The 20,054-nt window shown below is 44.2% G+C and overlaps 1 protein-coding gene across 1 annotated transcript; it reads right to left on the bottom strand.

Annotated features, from left to right (window-relative positions):
- Nucleotides 1-197: 197 nt before the first annotated feature.
- LOC119122629 (neurofascin-like) lies at nucleotides 198-19,979 on the bottom strand (the record flags this gene model as incomplete). The annotated part of the gene is given in 30 exon segments (XM_037251051.1): nucleotides 198-883; nucleotides 2,699-2,716; nucleotides 3,649-3,718; nucleotides 5,012-5,204; nucleotides 6,881-7,053; nucleotides 8,737-8,887; nucleotides 9,242-9,594; nucleotides 11,269-11,295; nucleotides 12,165-12,276; nucleotides 12,278-12,304; nucleotides 12,336-12,340; nucleotides 13,075-13,197; nucleotides 13,332-13,542; nucleotides 13,817-13,932; nucleotides 14,011-14,233; nucleotides 14,302-14,372; nucleotides 14,458-14,652; nucleotides 14,755-14,856; nucleotides 15,160-15,204; nucleotides 15,767-15,891; nucleotides 16,153-16,300; nucleotides 16,380-16,546; nucleotides 16,615-16,645; nucleotides 16,648-16,725; nucleotides 17,051-17,194; nucleotides 17,301-17,432; nucleotides 17,496-17,680; nucleotides 17,776-17,887; nucleotides 19,564-19,734; nucleotides 19,829-19,979. Coding segments are annotated over 30 exon segments (3,888 nt in total), but the record flags the coding sequence as incomplete, so codon positions are not given.
- Nucleotides 19,980-20,054: the final 75 nt, after the last annotated feature.

The raw sequence follows: 20,054 nt of genomic DNA, 5'->3' as shown, positions 1-20,054 counted from the left end.
GTGATTAGAAGCATGTGTCATACCCTGCAGCTGGGATCAAAAACAACACGTGCAGATATCAAGCAATGTGAAGTGGCATGCTAGTGCATAGCGAGATGGATGGATGGGATGGATGGATGGATGGATGGATGGATGGTGATGGATGGATGGTGATGGATGGATGGATGGATGGATGGATGGATGGATGGATGGATGGGCGCTAAATTGTGTACAGCATTCTTTAAGATTGAATGAGACATCTACCAGCAGTGGAAAATTCCAATCTTTCTTTGTGTATATGTATCAATATGATAAACTATCTGCTAGCATCCTGCCGAGTTTGACGCTTGTAGGCCGATATGCCGTTGAACCTAGTACTCATGGGAAAAAAAACAGAGCGCTTTTGGAGGCCGCTGAAAGCTACCCCGAAGGCACACTCAAGTCTGTGTGGAGAAAGGGCAGCCGGCCGGCCCCAGCCAGCCAGCCAGCCAGCCAGGCTGGCTGAGAACAAAAGCAAATTGACCACATTTCTTCTCCAACTTGTGGAAATGGAAAAAAAAGGCATGAGCTGATAGCTCACAGTCGCATATACTACGTATTCATATGGAGTCTTCCTTCACCTGTGCGCTAGGCCGTGTGAGCGAGCGAGCGAGCGAGCGAGTCTAAAAAGTTGCACTACGCCAGGGAGTAGATGGCATTGACAGGCGAGGTGGCTTCTGAGCTTTCGTTGCCTTCAGTCTCGTCCTTGTCCTTCTTTACCGTGTACTGGCCGATGAAAGAGCCGTCCTCGTTGAACTGCCCGTCGCCGCCTTCTCCGTAGTCCACCAGGCTGTCATCGCTCTCCTTCACGTTGCCCTCCAGTGATGTTTGGCTACCTTGAAGAGGCTTGTTGTCCTCGTCGCTGCTGCAAGTCAAAGAGAAGCAGGCGATTATTTTTCTCTTTCCATGGTCTTTTAACGCTTCACTTTCAAGGAAGCAGCCAGGCCGGGCCAGGCCGGGCCAGGCCGGGCCGGGCCGGGCCGGGCCAAGCCGGGCCAGGCCAAGCCGGGCCAGGGAAATCTCATATACAGCTCATTAATATAAACACGGTCGGTTCTGAATCGTTTTTCGACATGCACGCTTGTGCAAGTATTACCTTAAAAATAGTCTTGTTAGTTTTAAAGACTAAATACAGCTACAGCTCGATTTTACGCGGAATTGCGCTAACCCCAAAAGAGAATCTTGAGAGAAAGTCTTGGTTTTTGAGAAAAGCATGTTTTAGGCAGCCGAAGGGCTCCTTTGTCACGTTAATTTACGTCAGGCATGTTGTTGGGCAGCTAAGGGGTCCGTTTGCCCACGTCACCGTAAATGCTCCCCCCTACTTCCAGGTCTGTTGACATTCATATTAAAAGAGATTTTACGACGCAAAAAAATTGGGGTCCGTGACCAAACTGTGTTAGAAAGTCGCGTAGAATGGAAGCGCGTAAAATGGAGCTTCAGCTGTACACTGATAATGAATGAATCACAAATGTGAAAAAAGTAGCCACAAAACAAAAATTACGCGCACGCACACTCACACATTGTATTCAGGATGAAAAATTGTGTGATCTAGAGATTTTCATATTTACCCTTTATGAATATAGTATATACTGTCATCCACTGACTTTGGCCAGGAGGCAAGATGCAATGTGGTCGCTAGTCAGTCAAAATCCCATTCACACTGACAGGGATTTCCATGATTCAATTCATATGCCATGCATAATTTTGGAATGTAAGGGGGAACCGGAGGACAACCCATGCAAGCACGGGAAGAACATGCAAATTCCACACAGGAAGGTCTGGGGCAAACCCAGAAACTTTGACTGGATGGAGACGTGCTGACAACATGCTCTCTCTCTCTCTCAGCTCAGTGGCCTAGTGGTAGAGTGTCCGCCCTGAGACTGGAAGGCTGTGGGTTGAAACCCCGGCCGGCCGGGTCATACCAAAGACTATAAAAATGGGACCCATTGCCTCCCTGCTTGGCACTCAGCATTAAGGGTTGGAATTGGGGGGTTAGATCACCAAATGATTCCCGAGCGCGGCACCGCTGCTGCTCACTGCTCCCCTCTCCCCCAGGGGATGGATCAAATCACACGGGGATGGGTTCAATGCAGAGGACAAATTTCACCACACAGATGTGTGTGTGACGATCATTGGGACTTTAACCTCTCTCTCTCTCTTTCTTTGTGGGGGAGGGACTTCCAAATAAAATATTGACATCTGGCTCTCCCTCTGATCTTGTCAGTTTGCATGTTATACTTTTAAATAGCAACCAATAGCAGAAAATATTCCTTGACAGGAAACACAATTACGCAAATACAGACCACTGAGTTCAATACAAGCGACTAGGGATTATACACTACACTAGGGATTATACACTACACTACACTACACATGCTGATGCAACTAAAAGAGCAAAGGTGAGAAATATCACAAAGTCGATCGAAATATAACATACGTGGTGACGTATTACAATATACATGGACTTCTCCAAAATCTATAGCGTGAGAGTCAAGAGTTGAGTTTGCGGCAATGAAAGCTTCTCTTGTCTTGCCTGCTCAAAAGTGCAATAACAAGTAAGGACGGCGGGCGGCACTGAACAGAAAGCAAATGATGCTTTCTTGAGTCTGTCAAATGTTAGTCACCCCAAATCCTGGACATGCAGAGTGCCAGGAAAGATGCCTTGGCAAAACCAAAGTACCTGTTCTTGTTTTGGTTCCTGTCAGGCATTGATGAGTCATTTCAGCATATGTGAGAGACAAGTTGTGATGCGAGGGCAAGAAAGGAGTAAACAGTTAACGTGAATGGAGGAAAGAGCAAACACATGGGGGATGGACGGATGGATGATGGATGAAGAGGCTTCACGCATGAGTCTGACCACAGAATTGGCGTCAAAAAGATTTCCCACAGCAATGCTGCCCATTGGAACGAATGAGGAACCTCGATTTAGTCACCTGCCTCTACAGACTTCCATAGCATTAGCTTCCCAGCAAAAGTGAGATGGATTACTTCAAAAGCAAAAAGGCAGTAAAAGTAGTCATTTAAATAACTTTTGGAGATTTGATGCATTATGAAACAAATATGACTAGATCAAGTTTTATAAATTGGTTTATGCTACATTGTGTTTATTATTTCAGTCGGTAGTCTAAATAATGTAAAAAAAAAAAAAAAAAAGGCAAGGCAATGTAAGTATAGTTAGCATGCAACGTAAAAGACATTTTAGACAAATTGTGGGCATTAGTCATTGTTCTTTTAGAAGAATGATGCCTCAGCAATCAGTGGAACCTGAAAGGAGCAAAAGACAACATGATACATTTCATACATACATTTGGTCCCATTCAAATAGCTTCAAATCTACACTTTTTAAGTCTCCAGTTTGGGGGGAACTAGGTCACAAAAAGTTTCAGAACCACCGCTGAACAAAAGTTCATGAACTCGTTCATATTTTGGGAAGTGAACGCAACACATTTTTGAAATTGTGAACGCGCTCATTTGAAGGCACTTTGTTTTGGTTGAAGCGTTCCAGGTTTTTCTCTCTTCCGACTTCAAAACAAAAGCCATGTATATTGCATCGTGTTGTATTGCATTGTACATGTTTGTTTTATGAGGGAAAGTCCATGAGTGAATGTGAGCAGATTTGCTACCACTTACTGGTATTCAAAGGATCCGTCCGGGTCTTTGTGATCAACAGAGTCCAAAGGAAGATCTTTTTTATCTCGAACTGAAAAAAGCACAAACGTGTGTTAGACAAAATATTTAGCTACATGCTTTTTTTGACCATTTCAAAGCTTCTTATTTGGTTTGATGAATAAACTTGTGCGTGAAGGTCATTTTATTCAAACCTCAAATAATCCAATATTACTTTGCCAGCTGTTGAAACGTACAGATACATTTAGTATTGCTGCCATTATTTGGTCCTGGTTCAGTAAATAAAGTCCTTTCAAGGGTCATGTTTTTTTTTTGTTTTTATTGCTTTTCTAGTATCTCAATCAGCTCAAGAAGTATGTTAGTTGAAAAGCAGCGGCAGCAGCGGCAGCAGCACCTACCTAGACCACTTGGCAAACCAGTCATGCACGCGCCATCTAGACATTATAGAAACTGCAAAACATTACAGTTACCTATAAAGACTTCCAATTGATTTCAAACGATAAATGTTCATCAAATGTTTTCATGGTTAATTGTGACACTCCAACCATGGTTAATTGTACAGTAGCTGTGAAGTGTATTCATGTGTTAATCAATAATTGAATCAAACAATTTTTGCACTTTTGAAAGGGAATCCAAAACATACTTTGATGATACTGATTCAAAAAATGTCATGATATTTAGAAGCTATATTTCAACTTTTGCAATTGAATTTGAACATACTGTATCTCTGAATAGTAACAACAGCTTGTCAAAATCCAATTTTTGTATTCAAAGATGCAAGTATGGCAGAATGATCAAATCTTATTCTGTCAACTGCAGCTAAATTGATTTGGATCAGCCCATTTGCTATTATACTCAGCAGGGTTGATACAACTTTTGTTAATTTCTGAAGTGGGAATAAGCAAGTCATCCCAAAACATGCAGGCAGGCACAGGCAGGCAGGCAGGCAGGCAGGCAGGCAGCAGGCAGGCAGGCAGGCAGGCAGGCAGGCAGGCAGCAGGCAGGCAGGCAGGCAGGCAGGCAGGCAGGCAGGCAGCAAGCAAGGGAGATGCTTGTGCAGCGTTTGTTTAGCCATTAGCAGTTGGCTGGTTTATTGTTCAAAGGCAACCGAGTGAATTAGGAACTGGCATTCTTGTGTGAAGAGATTTGTGTCACAAATACACAAAAACATTTATCAAGTCTTTTTCAGATCCACAAATACATTTTTCAAATATATTTGTGGATCCGAAAAAAAACAACAACGTGAAAATCACAAACGGATGTGTGGGTCTGAAAAAAGGTGTCAAAATGGAGGATGTATTTGTGTGAATCATTTTGACACAAATCCCTCCCCTGTAGATTTTTGGCCTACTCAGTTAAGTCTGACCTGGATATTTGCCTCCACGACTCCGTTTGATGAAGCAGACGATGAGAAGGATCAGTATGATGAGGGCGATGGCGCACATCAAGCCGATGAACCAGCCTTGCGTTGCGATGTCCACCTGGTCAATATAGGCCGCCCGCCGCACGCACATGCACCAAGGGAGAAAAAGCAAGACACTATAAGCTTTTCTTTCCAGCTTAAAGTACAGCGCAATCGATTCAATTTAGGCTCGCCGTCACATTATTATCATTATTATTATCAACACCATCATCATTATCAGGCACGCAGAAAGATCTCAGTGGCCCTCTGAAGACAAGCTCTTGTGTACGAGCAATAATAGCATAAGCCTACAGTAATATCTCGTGAAGTAAACACCTCATTTGTGGGACCTACAATACGGAGCAAATCCAATAGGGAGAAAAATGTCACCCTATTGACAGAATAGTGTTTCAAATCACTCACTTTATTTGATGCAACAAATTCGCAATTGAATAACAGAACAGGAAACAAGGAAACCACCTTCCGTGAGTGAAATGTAACAGTCAAATAAAGGGCATTGACTGTGTCTGTGCTTAAGTTGACATGTTCCAACTACAATGCTGTGAAAAAGTATTGGCCCTTTTCTCAAATGGCTTTTTTTGGGCATCATTTTTACCACTTTACTGTTTAAGATCATCGGACAAATATACCAAGTACATATCAAATGACGTTTTTAGTTGGTGATTTTATTTGTTAAGGGGAAAAAAAACATTTCAAGCTGCCTGGCCCAGCATGAAAAGTACTTGCACCGATTGTTGAATTACAAATTAGCTGTGGACCATTACATTTGCGGGGGTAGCCGAGTTCCTTTTTACTGATCAAACCCACGACCGATTACCTCCACACCAATAAATCAATCACTTGCACAGAACTTGCCGAAGGAAATGAAGCCAGCCCAAAAAAGAAAACAAAATGTCACAATCCAAGGACATTTAAGAAGAAATGAAAAATAAAGTAGGTGACATGTAGACAAAGAGCTACAAAGCCATTTTTTAAAACATTAAGACTTCAGTGAACCACAGAGAGAGCCATAAATAGAGGGGGAAAAATGAAATAAATGTGACGCTTCCCAGGAGTAGCAAGCTAGCTATCTAGATAGATAGATAGATAGATAGATAGATAGATAGATAGATAGATAGATAGATAGATAGATAGATAGATAGATAGATAGATAGATAGATAGATAGATAGATAGATAGATAGATAGATAGATAGATAGATAGATAGATAGATAGATAGATATAGATAGATAGATAGATAGATACTTTCTGATTCATTTTTGTTGCAAAGCGTGTGTCGCTTCATTTTGTGTAAACGTAAAAAGCATCTCGTTAAAAACCCAATAATAATCATACCATCAATTAAACAGGGTGGTGATACTGTTCATGGCCTGGGACTGCTTTGCTAATTCAGGACCTGGACCACTTCCTGTATTCCATGGAACCATAAATTGTGTTTTTGACCAGAAAATCCTGCTCAACGGAGAATATTTCCTTCTTTTTTTTTTTTTTATCTCAGGCTTATGCGTAACAGCACGTCACGAGCAAGCCAACTTCTGACTGGCTTAAGAACATCAAAATGAAGGTTTTGGAGTGGCATAGTCAAAGCCACGTACGCATCCAATTGAAAAGGCAGTTCATGCTCCAAAAGCCTCCAGAATTGAAATGATTCTGAAACGAAGCTTTCCACAGAGACTCATTGGTAGCTATTGTTCCCCCAACCAGTTACAATGTTCAGGGGGCAAATAGCTTTTCACACAGGCATCTTTGATTCTTCTTCTTGATCACAATAAAAGGGTATGACCTCTTAGGTCAAGGGCCTGCCAATCAATCAATCCGATCCGATCAAACCCTCACCTTGCTTGGTCTCAAAGGTGACAGATTTGCTGGTGACGTTGCTGAGTTCATGGGAGTAAACTCTCAGATGGTACTTGGCACCCGCCATCAAATCCGCCACTGTAATGGGGGGCTGTTGACTCACTGGTACAGTTTTCATTGTCTTGTCCCCTTGGAGACACAAGAAAGGGCCAATCATACTCTAGGGGGGGGGGGGTCGTTGCATTTAACACTTACTACCAGGCTTTGAAAATCACCAAGCATCATCAACACTGATTTATTTATGACAGTACTACTTGAGGGATGTGCATCATCATCATCATCATTCAGGAAGATTCCCCTCTGGAATAGCGTACATGCAAACCTCAGATGACTTGTTGCTGAAACTTCTAGTCAATGAGCCAGGAAGTGTGTGTCAGCAGGTGTTCAACCAAGCCTAACCAATAAACATCCAAATCCATTTATCCAAACCTCTTCTCATTGTTTCCAACAACAAAAACAAGAAAGCAAAGCACGCAAGCAAAGCAAAGCAAAGCAAAGCAAAGCAAAGCAAAGCATTGTTTGCAAGCCCTCAATCCGGGAAAGAAATGTAGTAGAACTTGCTCAATACTTGAGAAGAGAGTGAAAGGGAGCACAAGATGGCCATGTCATGCTTCATGCTTTCAACCATTTCAAGGGTGAAGTAAAACAATGCAGTAGATCAAAGAATCGGTCCTTTCAATAGCAATCCATCATGAAAGCAAAATGACACAAAGGAAAACATGCCACCATCCATGAATTCTTATTGTCAGGAGCAAGAAATGTACTATTAGAGGAATATTCTTTCATTTGCTCACTCATCATTCATTCTTTAGCTTCAGTTCCTTATTATGTCACGTGTACATTATACACGGTAAGTATAATGGGTGCATTTTTTCACACGGCTGTCCACTGTGAAATCATCACAGAAATAAGTGTGACGGCTGGAGGTGAGGGAGAAATTTTGGTGTTGCCGCACCCTTTGTTCATTTCCATGCCAGTGCGCTACAATTATTGGAGGCGCAAAAATGCTCAAGTGATATACAATGTCTCCAAAACAAACTCAAGATACAGAATTTAGCAAGCCGACCCGCCCACACCCTCCGCTCAGTCACACATCAAGATGAAGAGAATGGCCAAAAAGGTCAGACAAAAAGGGCCACTCCCTACTTTTAGCTCGCACCAAGACGCGTGGTGAATGATGGCTGGGCTGGGCTGGTATGGGCTGGGCTGGGCTAAGCTGGGGGGCAAGTCCATTAGATCAGTTGGCCACCCCCCACAACCACTCTTCCTTGTGCTCCTCCTCCTCACAATCTAACAGCATTAAGAATTCAAGCTGTGGCCGACGGACATGAAAAATACATGTGCTCGCTCGCTCACTCTTCTTCCATGCTCCATGGAAGATTGTCCAATTGGTACAAAGCAACGACAAGCTTTTGTATAGTGCCTCCTTTCATGTTTGATCTTACAGCCGTGTGTATGTACATGCAAGGCTATCCAATAGCAACAATCTTCCTGACAAAGAGCAAAACGTGCAAAATGTGGGATTTCCAAAAAAGCAAATGAGGGAAGGAAAAATGGGCCATCTCACTGCACAACATGATGAAAGCCAAAGATGGAGAGTCTAAAATAGAAAGGCATGCAGAGGCCGCCATCTCTTTTTTTTTTTCCTCAAACATCAGGAAGATGACGTCTCATCTTTGAAGTATGAGCAACAACAAACAAGTGGGGCTAAATGATGCTGAGTTTTGGCAACCGTCTGACTCTTATCAAGCTGCGCGTAGTCAGTTCAAGCTTTGAAGTGGATCAAGTGGGCTTCTGGATCTGGATTCTTACTGTCCAGTGTGAACTCTAGCACAAACTCGCTGCTGCCGGCCGGGAAGTTGTGTCTCCAGCTGACGTTAGCGTAGTTACTGTTATGCTCCACCGTCACATTCCAGATCTCTCGCCCGTGGGCCACTGCGTAATGGGTGTCTGAGGTAAAGGGTCAAAGGTCAGTGGCGGCACACATCCAAAAGCTCCCTTTGGCTGGCTGTGTGTGTGTGTGTGTGTGTGTGTGTGTGTGTGTGTGTGTGCTATTCAGTCCTATGCACGGTGGCACCGCGACACACTTTTCTATAACAGGACCACTCCAATCTAGGAGTAAATCCTGATTTCATGGATTGAAAATTCACCCTAATGTCATCAAATTGCAGAGGATTTTTCAACCCATCAAACCAATTGCAATGTTTACTCCTGAGTTTGGAGTAGGGAAAAAGATCAATTACACATTGGGGAGGTTTCCATTCATTATTTTCAATTCACTTCACACACAGCATTGACAGTGGAACCTTTCAAGTCAAAGCCCTTTTGGGAAAACATCTTCAAACAAATCCAAAGTAGTCCATCTACCCACAATGTTCAACTTGAGAGGTTCCACTGTTTGTGAAGGCCAAGTAGAAGAAAGAAAGAAAAAAAAAAAAAAATCAAATGTACCCAACACATTCTTATCAATATTCTTGTTGATGACCAGCACAGACGGTAGTGTGGTAGGGTCGGCCTCAATGCTGGTAGTAGCAGTAGTACTAGTAGTGGTAGGAGTAGTAGCCTCTATCGTTGTAGACATTGGAAGAGAAGGTGAGGTACTAATTGTTGTAGGAGTGGGAGGAGGAGTAAGAGTGAAAGCTGAAGCCAAAGAGGCATCCGTAAGCTCAACTACAAGGGAAGGAGGAGCAGGGAAAGAGCACAGTTAAAGACACACAACATAACATGCAACATTTCACTTTTACAAATAAAGCAAAACAAAAATACTTTCGGGAAAGGGCGCTTAATTTAGTACGGACAATCAGGTACCACTACCACCTAGTGGACAAACACAGATATTACATGATGCTGCATATTTGAAGCCGAAACATTCAAGCCCATGACCACTTGTTCACAAGCATTGTGCATTTACAACCGTACAAATGTTCATTTTGAGATGCCAATTATTGTTGGCTGTTGTGAACATAGATTGACACATAAATGTCCCCATAAATAAACCAATATCTGATGATGATATTGAGCAAGTGGCCATATATATCTATATATATATATATATATATATATCTATATATATATATATATATATATATATATACAAACACAAATATTTGAACAGGCGCGTGTAGACTTTTGAAATCGAATTCGGGTCAAGCAAGTGTCCGCAATTCTTGCGCTCAAAGCGTTCATCACGTTCACTCATACTGTACCTTGACGTTAAGCTCATCTCCAGCCACCAAAGCTTTCTGACTGATGCTCCCAAAGCAAAGTTGTCTTTTACGTGCATGCTTGCATCATCATCATCATCATCATCATATTTTCCAAGCATGCTCAAAAGCAATGAAGACGTTGTCGTGTTTGGGAAGCAGATGCAAAGCAGTCAGTTCGCTTAAAATGTTCCACGGATGAACGTGAATTTGACGTGATGGAGAAGGATGGAAAGAACCAAAAAGATCAAGCCAGTGAGAGACAGTCCGCGTCCACCGCTGAGATTCCAATACGTATTTGACCATTCTTTCCATTCCGAGCACACTCGCATTAGCGACATGCCTGTTATGAGCTGCGTTTAGTAACCAACCGGTCAAAAGAGATGTGGCCGTAGCAATACTGCAAGCTTGTGCGCTAAGAGTGTACCATCAGGGATCACTTGCAAACTAGTCACAAACAAATCCAGTATACGGAAATACCAATAGCAGCAATGAAGCCTCAAAGTTGTGTACAATATGAATGGGCTTTTCAATCCCTGATGGCAAAGAACACCAGCAAAGAGAAAGGAAGGGCAAATCAGAAGGCAGAGCCAGAGAGACATTCGAGATAAGAAAAAAAAAAAACCATCAACAGCAGCACAGTCCAAGTCTCATGTTAATTCTTGCAATGTCATAACTAGTGACTTATTTGATAAATAATGTCAAATAGAAGTCATCAAGATCAATCCACGACTTGACTACAGCTCTGTACACAAAGGTCTTTACTTGTATTTTTTTTTCTTAATTTGCAAGCATCGGACACGCACCTCCAAAGGTTTGCTGTTAATTTCTTCTGCTGGGGAAATCTGATCTTGCCAATTGCATATATATCGTATTTCACTTCATTTATGGACACATGATATTTGCATGAAAAGTGATGCGACAGCAAATGATGTTAAATACATGTCGGTGTTTTTTTTTTGTTTGTTTTTTTTAACTTCAAGCCCTGAACGTGTTGTGAAAGAAAGAAAGAAAAAAAAAAGATAGTGGACTGCACTGCTGCTATGTGCTGAGATGAACAGCTCGAAAGTGAGACAGGGAGGGAGGGAGGATGGTGCTGGCTGGGTGGGAACAGGCAGACGTGTTCTTCATTCACTATTACCTAGACCTGTAGCATCAGTAAAGTTTTCTGTCAACACAAAGAAGGGACAATGAAGAGGGGACGGACGTTTGAAAGAGAAAAAAGAAGAAATATTTGCTCCCACTATAAAATCAGTCCCATTTGTTGGAATTACAAGCGGTGCGCTTCTTAAAAGAACACATTTTCCTACATCCTATTAGGCAGTATGTACGTATGCATGTACAATAAAAATGCAAATATCAATGACATCTGATTCCTTGAAAGAAAAAAAACAACAACAAAAAAACCGCTTCAGGACAACTCGTATCATGCCGTTAACGTAGATTAGAAGTGCACTTTGTAATAATCAATCTGTGCATATTATCTTTTTGTTACAGATCCGAGACGGCCGAGCTGACGGAACATTCGTCACGGCGACTGGAATGTCCCGTCCGCCTTCCATACTCTGCCCCTCTCCATAGGGCCTTAAAAGCTCGAATTGAGTTTTTTTTTCCCTAACCCCTCATCTATCTCCCTTACCTTTTTCACGTTCTCTGTTCTCCCCATCTAAGAAAGGTCGCTGAGCAGGGAGCCAGCTGCCAGGCATTGCTATTTTTCCTGTTTCGTGGACAGGTTGTCAAGCCAGCTTTTTTTTTTTTTTTTACATACTGGGCCAATAAAGACGATTCTGATTGTGATATGCGTCAAGGTCAGATGAGACTTTGGGGCGTCATTGTACAGCAGAGCGCTCCCTCCATCATAGCCAAAATGGTTAGTTCTATGCAGGTATGAAGGCACTTTTTGCCACATACCGTGGAGAAAGGGGAGCAAGAGAAGGTCTGGTCCAAAGAAAAGAAAGAGACTATTTCTTCCTGCTTTCCACCAGTGCTTTTGACTGAATCATGTCATTTCTTCAAGAGCAGCTGTTAGCAGACTACCTTCGTTGCCAAAGAAGGGGGATTCTTCAGCAAAGACCTCGCCCGCTCCCACCTGGGTGAGCGCCGACAGGTAGAAATTGTAGCGGCTGGAGCGATCGGGAAGACGGAGCGTGGAACTCCGTCACGTTTGGAAGGAAAGTCTCAACGCGAGGTCGACCCTCTCCTCGATCCGTTGGCTAAGAAAACAAATTGTAGAAATCCATTGGAAAAAATAACAAGCAAGTGAAAATCGATGTGCTCTGTGCTCCAGTACAATAGAATCAAAACAACTCAGGAAGGTGGCCTGGCTGGCGGAAAAACAGATGGCATAGTATTTGGAGGCAACATTTTTGGAGACTGCAAAATGAGCACAGCTGTCGGCAGGTGTCTATGGCTCATCAGGCTTCTGGAAAGCCATTTCTCATTGGCCAATGTTTTGCTCTAGCAATGTTTGGCCGTGGAGCCCATGTATCTAGCTCATGACTGGGCAAATAGCCACAAGGTGGTTTGTGGCGCCACAAGGTGGTTTGTGGCGCCACAAGGTGGGTTTGTGCGCCACAAGGTGGTTTGTGGCGCCAAAAGGCGGTTTGTGGCGCCACAAGGTGGTTTGTGGCGCCACAAGGTGGTTTGTGGCGCCACAAGGTGGTTTGTGGCGCCAAAAGGTGGTTTGTGGCGCCACAAGGCGGTTTGTGGCGCCACAAGGCGGTTTGTGGCGCCACAAGGCTTTGTTCACCTGGGTCACCTTGTGTCCATTTTGCCCGTTTAATTCATATTCCACTATCAAACCATTTCATTGATTACTATTATTATGACTTTTCTTCCACCAACATTTGGTATGCATCATGAAAATGACACATGATTTAAAGGTGCGATGAATACAAAGTGTACATTGACAAGAAAGAAAGAAAAAAGGAAGAGGAAAGTGTTCAACCTGTTTGGTATTTGAGCTGGTATCCAATGAGGAGACCATTTGGCTCCAGAGGTTTGTCCCACTCCAGATGAATGGAATCCAAGCCTCTTCGCTTGATCCTGAAAAAACTGGGAGCGTCGGGCACTGCGCATAAACAAAAATGAGAATGTTCCAAGACAGCAGTTATCATCACAAAGATGCCGCAGCTACGGAACAGTAAAAAGACAGACAGACAGACATTCTCTTAGGATGATATCGTGTCCATTTCAATTGGTTACCTCCTTCCTTTGTGCTGAATTCAACCGTGTTGCTGGGCGGACCTTGGTAACCATTGTTGGCCACAACCATAAACATCTTGTAGCGCGAAAAGGGCACCAGGTCGCTGAGGATGCCCGACGGCTCGGCCACGGTGGTGTAGAAACCTTTGGTCTTGTTCTCCTTGCTAAACACCAAAGCGGGCACGTGACTGGCCTCACGCCAATAGTGCAGCTAGAAGATGGAACACAGAAAGTTGCCACAGAAAGAAGGAAAGAAGGAAAGAAAGAAAGAAAGAAAGAAAGAGAGAAAGAAGGAAAGAAAGAGAAAAAAAGAAAGAAAAAAAGAAAAAGAAGGAAAGAAAAAAAGAAGGAAAGAAAGAAAGAAAAAGAAAGAAAGAAAGAAGAAAGAAAGAAAGAAAGAAAAAGAAAGAAAGAAAGAAGAAAGAAAGAAAGAAAGAAAGAAAGAAGAAATGATCCACGCAAGTGTCCTGCGCGCTCAGTCTCACTCTATACTCCTTGAATTCTCCTCGGACCGACTCCTGCTTGACGGGCTTCCAGTGGACATTTGCTTTGGTGCTGTCTACCTTAGAAAGGCGCAGCTCGGTCGGAGCGCCGGTGGGTCCTGAAAACAGCAAGTCAATTAGAAAAGAAAAAAAAAAACACCAGGTCTACGGAAAGCCAACCACGTCAACTATCTTACGGTCTTCTCCCGAGTGTCCAATGACCACATTGGACTCTGGTCCTGCTCCAAGATCATTCCTGGCCTGGATTTTCATTTCATAGGCTACATAGGTTTGTGTGTTGTGGACAACATGTTTGGTCCCCGTTGTGGTCACATTGCTCCACTCGGCATCGGAATCTTTGCGTCTCCACCACACGGCGTAGTGCAAATTAGGGCCGTTCTTCTCCAGATCAAGCAGGGGCTGAACAAAATGACAGGAATGTAAGCTACGTATGTATCTATTCCTCCATCACAATGCCCACCACTTACCTCCCAGGTGATCTCCATGTTGTCTTTCTGTGAGCCCCAGCCTCGGAGGCCTCTGGGTATAACATCAGGAGCTTGATGTAAAATCAAAGGATCATGGCGTCAAACAATGACACGTACGTAATAGGTGAAGGAAGTCATCAGGATGCTGCTACTCACCAGCGCTACTGGTTTGGTATTGGGGTGAGGGTCTGCTGGCCGCACTCCGGCCCACCTGGTTGATGGCAATAACTCGGAACTGGTAGTTGACAAAGGGAGCCAGCTGCAGAATGACCGAGTTGAGGTCCCCGGGGTAGGTGGCCAGGTCCTGCCATCTTCCTGGCTCCCAGCGGTCTTCCACAAACTGGCCAAAAACTCTACCGTGCGTGTGCAAACATTTCCTGCCTTTTAAAACGTCCTATTTTTTATTTATTTATTTATTTTTTTAATTTGTGTGTGCGTTTGTAGCATAGTGACCTGTGACGGGACTTCTGTGGTCATTTCCAGGGATCCAGGTGAGGCGAACACTCCGGGCTGCCGGATCTGACAGCTCCAGATCCATAGGAGGGTCGGGGAGGTCTGCAAGGAAACAAGATCTTAAAGCACATTACACAGGTATGCTATATTTACGCTATATATACGCTGATTTGAACAAAGTTGGTGCGCATTGTAACAAGAAGCAAAATAGCTGTCAAACTACTTCACCAATTAACAACTATTGTATCGTGTGAGGGAACTGAGTTGAACATGGGCATGCTTAGTAAAAGAAAAAAGTATGGAACACCAGAAGTTGAAAAAAAGTTCATTTGAAGTATTTGTAATCATTAAAGAGGCAGATGCGCAATGAGCTAAAAGAAACACAAGACCTAAATTGTATGTTACCTGGAGGCAAGGCACTAGAAAGTGAGGGGTTGAGGGAGGCTTCTTCTGTAAGGTCAAGGACCGGGAAATGGGTGGAGTGGTTAGAGTTTGCAAAGGAGTCCCACCGCTCATCGAGAACGCAAGTGCACAGTAAATGTTAAAAGCGTTAGACACATTTGACACTTTTGAATTGATTTGAAATGATTGCCAGGAATGGGATTTCAGTATTGGACCCAAACAGGCACCCATTTAAGCAACACACGAGTGCGTGTGTGTTTTCATAGTATATCTCCTGCAAATATATCCAGCATGGGACTAGGAAGCAACAACCATCAATGCAAATGTGTCAAATGTTTAAAAGCAGGATTTCAATTGGACTAGAATACAACAATATTTCTCGATTAATCCGCTACGTTAGGTGCAGTGAAAAGAAACATGCAATGTAATTAGTGTGTAACATTAGTAGCATCATGCATGATATGCATGCAACATACAAGTCCCTGCGTGCGTGCGTGCGTGCGTGCGTGCGTGCGTGTCGCTCTGTCTTCTAGCTATTCTGCACGTGGCGCTTTTACTGGAGTGTGAAACGGAAGCTAAATGCCGTCCGCTGTCCAGCAGGCGCGTGTACCTAACACGGTGAGACGAGCCGAGGCCGAGTCCCGGTCAATCTCGGTTTCAACAGTACACGTGTAAGTTCCTTCGTCCCCCTCGTTGACGTTCGGGACGGTCAGCGATTCCTCGTCTTTCCTCAGCCTGGTAGACGAGCGATAACACACAACAGAGCATATCGGATGCTACAATAGTACCATGAAACATTTTCAGGAAATGGTCCAAAAAAATCAAAAGTAGAATGGAAGGCTAGATGGAAAATGAAGACCTAAATACAATATTTTCCCAACCTGTGGCCAATTGCTGCTTGATAGTACAAGAGATGCATCCAATACCATACGACTGACTATGCTTTGAATAATGAGTAACGTGTCATCCATGACATTTTCTCTCTTGCTCGCTTACCTCCATCCCAGATGGATGGGCTTGTCATCCTTGGTCCAAGTCACAGTGGCAGCCAGGCTGGGATCAAATTTGACTTTGCAGTCAAAACGAGCCGTGGACCCCCTGATGGCCGACTGGTGTTCAGGGGCCCCGACGATACGGCTGGGCTCTAAGGAACAGTCAGTCATTTGATTTGATGCCTCAAAAAGGCACAAGCTACTATGCCTTTTGCACATCTTGTGTCTGACCTTTGACCTCCAGGCGGACCTGGTTTTCAGCCATGCCCAGAATGCTGCTGGCCACGCAAGTGTAGGTGCCCTCGTCCTGCGCTCTGGCACGTTGGATCTCCAGGCTGCCGTTGACATAAGCGCGGTAATGTCCGCCGTCTAGGCCGCTGCCTTGTCCGTTCTTAAACCTGCCATGAACGTTCCTGGAAGTGAACACGCCATTCGGTTCAGAATGCCACTTTTTCCGCACGCTTACCAGCGTAAATCTGGAATAGGGGAACCGAAAAGGGGCAGTCCAGAAAGGTGCGGTTGTTCTCGATGACTTTGATCAGTTGATTTTTTGGCCCAAGTATCCTTGGACGCATATCTAGAGAGAGAAATGATTCCCGAAGTTCAGAATCCAATTGCACGTTCAAAAGAAAAAGCATTTGTCTGGAGAAAATGAACTGTTGGTCCATCTTTCCCCACCCACTGTAATTCTTCTTTCTTTTAGCTTTCTTTCTTTAGCTTTCTTTCTTTTAGCTTTCTTTCTTTCTCTCTCAACATCATCGTTTGCGCAAAGACTCCCGAGACGAACTAAGAGCATCAGCTCACCTTCATGACGACGCACAGCGACGTTTTTGACGGTGACAAGCGCTCAAACAATGAAAGTGGGCAAACAAAGGCCTCCACTTTTCAAATGGCAATCTCACCGATGACACTGACAAAGGCATTTGCCAGAAGATAACCGTGCTGGTTGGAGGCGTTGCATTGGTAGACCGCGCTGCTTCCCATCTGCACCGAGCGGAAGATGATGGTGTCGCCCATGAGTTGGCGACTCGGGTCAGGCAAAGAGCCTGACGACGGGTCAAAGAGAAAGCCATTGTTATCAAAGGTCGTATGTATCGGCTTACAATTAGTCAATTGGATGGCAATATTTTCAATTAGCCAGAGAGTACTTACTGTTTATGGGAATGCCGTTAACCAGCCATCGGATGCTGGGTTTGGGGTTGCCGTTGGCCCGACACACCAGGCGGCCATTGGCTTCTGGAGCTAGCACCAAGTTGGTCGGTTTGTCCAGCCAGTAAGGAGCCGCTGTGGAACCCAAAGGCACGTCAGCGGTTCCTATTGCAGATGCAAACAGCTGGCCGCTCTCACCTTTCACTTGAACAAAAATGGAGTGGCGGATGCTCCCTAAATGATTGGTGGCCATGCAGACGTATTCCCCCGTGTCCTCCTCAGACACGGCCACAATCTTCATGGTCTTGTTGTAATTCTCAAACTTGACTTTCTGTGCCGGCAGATCGCCGCCCTTCTTAAACCATTTGATAGCCGGCGTGGGGCTGCGGGGTCAACACGTGTGCGCACAGCGTCAACGCACGGGAAGAACATGTCTTGTATGTATGTATTGTGCGTGCGTGCGTGCGTGCAAGCTCACAGTCCAGCAGCAATACACTCCAGCAGCAGTTGCTGGTCTCTCAGCACCATTTTGGAGCTCTCGCTCCCCGACGGTGTGAGGAAGGTTGGCGTGGACTCAGCAACTTTACGGCCTACAAATGAAGAAAAAGGAGGCAATGAAACGCATGCAAAGCGTAAACCGCTTCAAAGACACACGCTGAGCTTATTGGAAGTGCCGACTCAATGGAAGGTTATGATTCCGATAACTTGTTCATAACGGCTGCATTCCAATTCTGCAAGGCATTGTCACTTTCTCCATCCAGTGTGTTGAGGTCAGTGCGGCCAGTAAATGGCTCCAACACAGGAAGACATTAAGCCGAGCTGAAACGACAGGCCGTCCGTCTTCCTTAACGTTTGCCAAGGGAACAGAGGTGGCAGGCAAAGATTGCCACTAAAAGCCTGAAAAGGACAGCCAATCAAACCTGTCCTATGTTTCTTTTTTTTTTTTTTTAGTGTGGCATCACAATGAAGAACATCATTCATTGGATGTGCTTCTTCAACTTCTAGAGCTGGCAACTTTGCCCCGCCAAGCCTTGCAAAATGAAAGGGAACCGTGATCGGCTTTCCCGTTGACGTCAGGCAGGCCTTTTGCAGAAGCTGCAGACATTAAGAAACGAGTCACGTGGAAGTAGGGAGGGAGAGAGACAAAGATCCAAGTCGCTGTCAGGTTTCCCAAGCAAATTGGAAAGTGGCTGCTGCTGCTGCTGCTGCTGCTTCTGCTGCTGCTGCTGCTGCTGTCTTTTTACACCGGCAACAGTATTTCAATGGGAGCAGTTTTCATATACGTATATATCGAGTATATCTGAAGATCACAAGGAAATCATGACTTTTTTTTTTTGAATGCCACCACGGAAGATAGCCTGACAAAGAAGAAAATGATTATGCAGACGACGTAATTGAACATTTACACACAATGTGGCATAATACTTACTACACACTGCCCTGCTGCTCACGACACTCTTACTACTAATATAGAATTGATGTCCTCCATAAAAACACACAAAAAGGAAAATAATCTTTGACAGAATTTCGGATGCGTTGAATCCATAGGTTGTTTTTTAAAGAAAAAAAATGAGCCCACCTCAAAGGCAATATGCGAATCATTGAAAATTGCATTTTGAAAATGGCTACAGGATTTAGTCGGATCAAAGCGTTAGCATTTAGCTGCATCGATGAACATCTCAAATGGATTAGTCTGTATTAGAAAGACAAAAGAAAGGATTCCTTCGATGCCATATTTGACAGGATTGAAACAATGTTAGAATGTTAAATTGACACTGATGTCAGTAGGTGAATTAAACATGACTACGGATTGACGCTACAACTGGACAGGAGACTCCACTGTCCAGACTTTGTGACTCACCACCATATGGGTCACTGTCATTGTAAGAGGTGTCATTATAAGGATCATCTGAAAACACACCAACAAGCATGCGCACATATAGTACGTATAAACCAAGCACAATACGTATATGTTTATTTTGCTCTTAGCATAAATGTCATCATGTCATCACCTGGAGATGGGAACATCATCCAGAAGAGCGGTTACCGCTTGCATTCGTTATGTTATTAAATGACTAGGATTATATCGCTGGCCTTTGATATTTCTTCCAGCAATCCATAGCAGTGGTCAGTGTGGGTGTTCACCCATTCAGTTTCACAAATGTGTTCTTTTTACAAATGGCTCGCCCTCTTCCGTGACGGCCGGCGGTCTCTTTTACGGCACGGCTTGAACCATTCATGCGTGTTGTTCCGTTCATGCACTCACTGGTAAGAACTTTGAGAGTGAAGGGGTTCTTCTGCTGGATGGTGTGCGTAAAGAGGAAGCGAGCGTTGCAGCTGTAGTCGTTCTGAGCATCTTGGGCCACCACGTTGGAAAAGTACATGTCTCCGTTCAAACCCATGGACACTCGCTTATCTTGTCGGATCGGAATCATCACTGGAACATGGAAAAGGGCAAAGACACATTCATCTTGCTGCTGTGGTGACACGTGTGCGGAAGGTGCGTATTGTCATGTCGAAATGCTGCTCACTACTGCTCATCCAGAAAGTGAACGGAGGCGGGAGGCCCGGAGGGGGGTTGCAGGGGAGGACCAGCGACGAGCCCTCGCTCACCACCACTGGCTCCAGCACCTCCTTAGGCCACAGAGGTGCCTCTAAAAAAAAAATCACCAGGGTGTGCGTTCAAATGCAAAACAAACAACAACAAAAAAACTGTCAGCATTTTGTGCAAAATTTCAATGGTGATATTTTAGATGT

The sequence above is a fragment of the Syngnathus acus genome, chromosome 5 (genome assembly GCF_901709675.1).
Source record: "Syngnathus acus chromosome 5, fSynAcu1.2, whole genome shotgun sequence".
Classification (NCBI taxonomy): domain Eukaryota; kingdom Metazoa; phylum Chordata; class Actinopteri; order Syngnathiformes; family Syngnathidae; genus Syngnathus; species Syngnathus acus.
Note: the sequence above shows the minus strand (reverse complement) of the source record. Positions and strands in the feature narration are given on the sequence as shown.